The following is a 7,386-nucleotide window of genomic DNA, read 5'->3' as shown; positions in this document are numbered from 1 at the left end:
TCGCCGAGCGCCCGGCGCGAATACTTTCGATAATCGCGGCTCTTCGGTTGTACTCCGCACTGGGTTTCAACATTGCGACTGTTTCGAAGTTATGGTAGTTTAGTACATGCGTCAAGCTATTTGAATGCCAATCGCGACTGCCAATGGTACTGAACGGAGGGAATATCAAATTGAAATTTGTCCGGATTTTGGCGACGCACCCTGTATATATGTTTTTCTATAGAGGCTTTTTATATTTTAATCAGTATATTCTTATCAATATTACTATTTAGAGGATTTTCCTCTTAAAATAAGAAACTCTTCTTGGCGCCTATTTTAGTATAAAATATACTTAAAGTAAGTGGAATATCCTCAAAACAAGAATACAATTTTTTCGATGTATAAAAATAAAAATAATCATCCGATCTGAAAGCACGTAAATTGCTGACGTTTGTGTAGATTTATCGGACGATTAAATATATGTATCGAATATATACATATATCCGTGAAATATTTAGATACGGGGATTAGTGTTGTATAGCACTCGAAGTTAATCCGACTTCATTTCCGGTGATCTTGTTCCGAGTCCCGCGATATTACGTAAATGCGGTGTTTATTGAGGAGCAGGTATCGGGACGGAGGGGGGGGGGAGATCGTAAACCTGATCCCTCTACTATCAGGAACACAGTGCGAGCAAGTGTCGCGATTAATTTCGTACTTTTCTTCATTTCGAAAGCGAATCGGATAGCTGGTTTAAGTCAGCCCGGAAGTTGGAAAGCTGCGCTCTCCGGGTAATTTAATGCTTGCGGTTGTTATCGATTATCGGTTGTACTCTCGTGTTGCCGCGATGTATTCGCTAACAGAATGTAAATATACATATTGTGAGAGAGAGAGACGACGAACAATAACCTGACATCTTCAATGTGAAAGAGAAAAATTGAGATTAAAATTTGTATTTTTCACTCATCTTTTGATTAAATACAAAAATAAACTTCGAATCAATTTCGTTGATCCGCGCAAGTGTGTTGTCTCTTTGTGTGCTTTCCGCTTCTTGAGATATTTTTTTCAAACTGCGCGTCTTTGTTAAACGTCTAACAACAACGAGAGAATCTAATTCCTCGGGACACACGCGCGAGGCACGATATTTAGCGGTGTATATATGCGAGGGTATATACGTCCTCGGGGACAAGATCTCGTGAAACTTCATTGTTGCGTTATTACCGGAATAGATTAGCGCATTGAGATAAAGGATGATACGTTTCGCTTTCCGTGTACATTCTAATTTGTGATTAGCGACACGCTCTGCTGCTACAACTGCCGCTACGACGTATCGTAATGTTGGAGATTTAATTTCGAGATTGTCAGATTAAACTCTCGATCGGGCCCGTCAGTGCCAGATCACGCGACCTGAGTGCGAGAGCAGCGGAACCCGGAGATCCCGAGTTCGCGGTCACCACGTAAGAATTTTGTTTTTCCGGACCGGTCCCCTTCAATCGATTTTATCGGTTGATCGGTTGAACTAAATCGGACCTCCAAAAAAATGAATTCGGGTGTAATCCCGAATTTTTAACCGGTCTGGAGGTTCGCAGCCTGAGTGTCGGGTCTGCGAGCAGAGAGGTCCCGAGTTCGCGAATTTTTCTGGCCGCGGGGTTCCTTCGGTCGAATACAGTTCCCCAGGGGCGAAGCTTCCTCCGGAAGTGAACGCCCAGGGAGATCCAACTTATCGACTGAAATGCCGAACTGAATCGGGGCCTCAAATCAGCTTACTGATACATTTTCCGGTAGCTTGGCGGAAAATGCCGGGAGCTAAAGGTTAGCCGGCAAGCAAAAAAGGGCGGGAGTCACAGAGGAACTCATAAAACCAGATCTAGGTGACATTTTAGGGACTTTTTTGTAGTCCCACTCCCGCTCCAAACATATCCATCTGTCTATCTATAGATTAAACTCAATTCGAATAACGTTTCTTAAAATAGGAAAATTTATCTGGTTTTATAGTACATCAGTTATAGTACATCAGTAATTAGCGTGTCAATAATTTTGCAAGCTATCAAAACTGTATTGCACGAGGTAACGGTTGTCGACAGCACACGTGTGCGATAGAATTTCGGCATTATCGGCGTTTATGACACCTTATCTTCGTTTATAACTCGCCTAGTTTTCCACGTAATTACAGACACGTACTAAACAGCGCTGTTTACAACCTTTGTATTTTTGTTTACGTCTGCTTTTGAGGAAGAATGTGCCCCTTCTCTTCTTCCCTTTTACTTTCGACAGTTAGACTTCTGTGTCTGTCGGAGTTCAGTTGCCTTCGGACTCGTGCGAACTGAAATAAACGCTCTCAGTACACCCCTCACATTATAATCGTCAGTTAGAATCACCTTCACATCTCTCTGTCCTTCGAGTTACCTTCGACGTCTTCAGCGACTAACAGTCTTACTCGCAAAAACTAACTAATCAAGTTTTTCTAAAGAGAGATGTATAAAGAACGCATATATACAGGGTGTTCCAGAATTGGTGTGACATCTCTCGTAGGCGGGCAGAAGGAGTAAAACTGAGTCGAAAAGTCCTGAGCCATTTTTTTCTATTATTTATAATAAAGGAGTAATTATTGAGTAAATCAGAGGCCAATCAGCGCCGATCTTTAGCCAGGCGCACGTCAGCGAGCCACGCGCCTGGTGTGTGTGCGAGCGCTCCGCGCGGTTGAGAGATGTCGCACCAATTCTGGGACTGTATATATATAATATATATAATAGATATATATATAATATATATATATATATATATAATATATATAATATATATATATTATATATATAATATATATAATATATATATAATAGAACTTTATCGCAAGCGAAAGAATATATTCCTATCAGTTTTTTTTTTTTTTGCAAATTGTAACACAGTATCTTTAATTAATTATTACTGGTGTCGCGGTCACTCTATCAATATGCGTCAATTTATAAAAATGAGATTTTGCAAAAAATTTAAAAGACCATACATTTTGTTAAACCGGCCACGTTGTACTACACGGGAGTAACTCGTTATTTGATATTCTGGCAAACGTTTAAAGTTACGCTTTACGTAACAATAACGATCAGTCCGTGACTTGCTCTTCCGATCGGGCACAAAGGAATCAAGAGAGATGGACCAAAGGGACTTGACTGCCAGTCAGTGTTCCGCCTCTTCCCTCTTGCCCAGATACTCGCCCTTAACGTACCGTCCTTTTAAGCGGGACCTTCGCGTCGAGAATCGCTTAACGAGTCGGAAAAATCAAGTCTTCTTCGTCGAGTCCGACCATTCGTTTTTTGCGTTAACGCAAAATCGTGTTTAATTAACCGTAAAAAAAAAAAAACTAACGACAATTTTGCGGTATCACTGCGCGCGAGTAAAACGCGGTCGAAAATATAATTAACAAACTTGTGGAGTCATAATAATAATTCTCGCGAAGAAATGTAAAACAGAGAGTTTAAGACAACGTTAGAACAAAAAGTGATATATCATTTATCTTCAAAGTAAAAAACTTCAAGTTCGCTCTTCGGAGTAAACAATGATCTCCTGAATTCTTCATTTATATGTTATTTCTCTTTCCTTAGCTTTCAAGTATTTACATGCTTCTTATAATTAAGCCGCGCGAGTAAATGAAATAGAATAGTATCGTTGCTAAAAAGCGGCACATCTCTCTCTCTCTCTCTCTCGCTCTCTGTTTCTCTCTCTCTCCGAGACTTAATTAGAAAGTGAGATCCCGTTACTTTTGTAACAGAATCTTACTTTCTAATTAAGAGCAAGTAAATGTAAATTTTTCCGACTCCCCCTCTCAAAGTCTGAACTTTTTCAATCCTTCCGACGTTAAATAGCAATTTAACCCTTCGCCGTATTTTCTGTACGGAATAATCGGAATTACCCTTTTTTTTTTGCTCGCTTCTCTTCTTATTGCGCATAACACCGCGCGTATCCGCGTGTTTTCAATTAACTTGAGCCACGTATTGTGAAGAAGAGTTGAACAAAACTTGGTCGTTAGCCTGCGAGAGTTTCGAAGACTTCGGTATATCGAGATAAAACGATAATGCAGGCTCGACGGATCCCCCGGAGAGAGGGTGGCACCCTTGGCTCGAGGGTGCGCCGTCAGATTTGTCTCGTTAGAGTTCGTATTGTGTCTGCCCATGGTCGATTTACGCTCTCGCCTTATAGCCATTCGTCGTTCTTCCGCTGCTTTCTTGGACCATCCAGAGAGTCTCTCTCTTGGCCTCCTTTTTTTCTCTTCTTTCGTATACGATCTAACGAGCTTCCATTAAGACCACAATGCGTTTCCCTTGTTTGCGCGTGATTGGCGGTATTTACTGTGTGTCTCATATTGTACGCATTTTTACATTGTACGGAGAAAAGTCTGTACGAACCACGAGAGGAGAATATTCTCTCGCGTTCAAGAATAATGCAAATATACGAAGAATCGGAATTATTGATGTAACTATCAGAGTGCAGAATTTTGAAAAAAAAAAAACACTTAACGCAAAAATAAAATTAGTTGTTTAATACAATTTCGTGAAAGTTTTATTATATAATATTCTCGTTCAAGAATAATGCAAATATACGAAGAATCGGAATTATATCGATGTAACTATCAGGGTGCAAAATTTTGAAAAAAAAACACTTAGCGCAAAAATAAAATTAGTTTGTTTAATACAATTTCGTGAAAATTTTACGAGCAATAAACGCTTCGTTTTCGCGCGCGCAGTCGCGCGCAAAACTATGTAATTATTTTAGAGTAACTACTTCGGCAAAACCCAACTTACGTAATCACAAATTTTCGAAGTGTGTTATATATATATATATATATATCGTATATATATGTATATTTTTAACTATCTTAAAATATGCATGAAATATACATATATATATATAAACTTGCTGAATAGACTCGGACATCTCTCGTGGCTCTTTTCAGAGAACTTTTTTTTTCTTTCGGGTTAAAATATACCGTACTTTCTCACTAACAAGAAAGTATCATTAGCAGGGATCGATAACCTTCGTCGAGCTTCTTGTCCCAACTTCTAAAGTTACGGCATTTAAAATTCCGTTTAAGACTCAACTTCCAAGTTTCTTCTTAGGCCGTAGAAATTACGAGCATATCGGTACTTTACTTTCACAGATAGGATCATTAATTTACAGCAACACTTTTTACCAAAACGATGCCATTTGCTTTTATTAGTATTTATACGGACAATTCGTAAAATTAACGATAATGATGATAATACCGTCGTTTAAAAAAAAAAAAAAAACGTACGTGTTTGTAATTTTATATTGATATAAAACTCTTCGGTGATACATATATATGTATACATCATATGTATACGTGTATACTGATATAATATGTACGCGTGTGTGTGTGCCAGAATATTGCGAAAAAGTATCATTTAACGCGTGTAATAAATGTTTATACGCTTTTATGCATTTATCGTATATATTTTTTATTCCTTATGTATCTCATGCGTTAAATCAGTTTTGTTTTATTATAATAAATACGAGACGTGATCGTAAATCGCTGGGGGATATACCTAAAAATATTAAATGTTTCAAATAAAAAGCAGATATGATATTTTTTGTCAGCAATAATATTGCAAATTTATCCGTTTGCGTATAATTATAAAATTTTGTCTACACAGTATAAATAATATATAAATCTCGAATATCTCACGTCGTTAAAACGATCATTTAGTCTACACAAGAGTGTAAATTAAAAATAATGTTTGTTACATTAATTACTATTAATTCAGCTCAATGCGCAATTAAATTTAAAATATTTCCTTTTTCAATTTTTACATGAAAAATGTAAACCACGTAAAATTCTTTTCATCATAAAATATCTGACGCTTATTTCTCTTTTTTTCTTTTTAATTTACTTGCTGGAGAATTTAATATATCTGTCTCCTTTATTTTCGCACCTTTTTATATGAGGTGCGATATTCAGCCGACACTTAAAGTATAATCTTTCACGTTCGCTTTTGCTTTTTTTGTCGCAGCGAGTTCACCGGAATCGCGCACTTGTCCGTACCTGGGTAAATTCACGGTGACGGACGTGAATCGGAATCCACGGAACACGCGCGAGAACCGCAAAAATCAACACCAGCAGGAGTCTATGTCCATTCGGCGAGATGGCGAAAAGGTGCGGCACGCTCAGGAGAGGAACGAGGACCGGCGCGGCCGCAAGCTGGATTACGAGGTCGAGAAGAGACGAGCGAACAACGAGTACCTGGTGCACGAGAGAATGGGTCGGCGGGTGCGCTCGAATCACGGCGGGAATCGGAGTCGCAAGGATTACAGCCTGGAAGAGATCTCCGCGTCGAGAAGATCCTCGGAGCTGATAAAAGACACGTTCCGCGATTTGCGAGAACGCGCTCTGCGAGCGAAGGTCCGGTGGCCGGAAGATCTGACCGAGCAACGCGTCGCGGAGAGCACGTTGCGCTCCAAGACAAGGAGATCGCGCGCCGTCGATGAACGCGCGTCGCAGCGCACGAGATACGAACAGATCAAAAACGGCGAGATGAACTCGAGACTCCAGCCGAACAGATCGACGAGATATCCCAAGATCGAGGATTTCCAATCGAACAGAAACGACGCGAACTGGGTCGTCGATTCGGACGACAGCTGGACCACCAGCACGCTGCAGGTGCAGGACGAATATTTCGGGGATTATCTCGAGTCCGAGAACTTGCCGCGAAAGAGATCCACCACGTCCGGCAATCCGGCTAACAAGGGTATGACCTTCAAAGATCTCGTGAGGATGAAAAGGGAGCTCGAGGAGTACGAGAGGGACGAGGATATCCCGGAGAGGCGGGAGAAGAGAAACGAGGACGATCCGAGGTGCAGTTCCGAGGTGACGACCTTAACCGTGGGCTGCTCCACGGCGGACAGGATGGAGTTTCAAAGTGACTGCGTCGACGATGACGCTATCACCGGTAATTATCTCTGCCTTTTCTCCCTCTCTCCCTCTCTCTCTCTCTCTCTCTCTCTTTTTCTCTTTCTCTCTGCCGTCGCACCAAGAGAAGTCACCTTGTGCGGTGACTTCTTGAACGCGATCGCTATAGCGTGGCCGAGTGAAAAAGGATCTTTTTTTCCTCAGACATCTGAGCGCGGAATTCGATGCGACTTATCAAAATGTCTTTAACGCTAAAAAAAACCCGATAGATATTTATCTGCTTAGACAAAAAACGTTTTCTGTTTTATTTTTACATTTGTCTGCAGTTATTTTCTGAATATCTTGGAGTTTTTAATTGTATTAAAAACTGAATTAGATCGCACCGAAAAAATTATATTCTTGTAAGTAGAAGATTTTATACTTAAAAAATCTTCTTAAAGATCTTAGATGATATTTTTCTGAAATTAAGAATATATTCTTTATTTAAGAAT

At 40.0% G+C, this 7,386-nt stretch overlaps 1 protein-coding gene across 1 annotated transcript in view; it reads left to right on the top strand.

The window, feature by feature from the left end:
* The window catches only part of LOC109856623, a 285,949-nt gene extending 278,717 nt beyond the window's left edge, over window positions 1-7,232 (top strand). Inside the window, exons 10-11 of the mRNA XM_020432093.1 lie at window positions 6,000-6,935; window positions 7,222-7,232. Coding sequence (XP_020287682.1) covers window positions 6,000-6,935; window positions 7,222-7,232 — 947 coding nt within the window. The remainder of the gene's footprint in view (window positions 1-5,999; window positions 6,936-7,221) is intronic.
* Window positions 7,233-7,386: the final 154 nt, after the last annotated feature.

Source organism: Pseudomyrmex gracilis, unplaced genomic scaffold (genome assembly GCF_002006095.1).
Source record: "Pseudomyrmex gracilis isolate BER0280 unplaced genomic scaffold, ASM200609v1 scaffold_126, whole genome shotgun sequence".
NCBI lineage: Eukaryota > Metazoa > Arthropoda > Insecta > Hymenoptera > Formicidae > Pseudomyrmex > Pseudomyrmex gracilis.
Note: the sequence above shows the minus strand (reverse complement) of the source record. Positions and strands in the feature narration are given on the sequence as shown.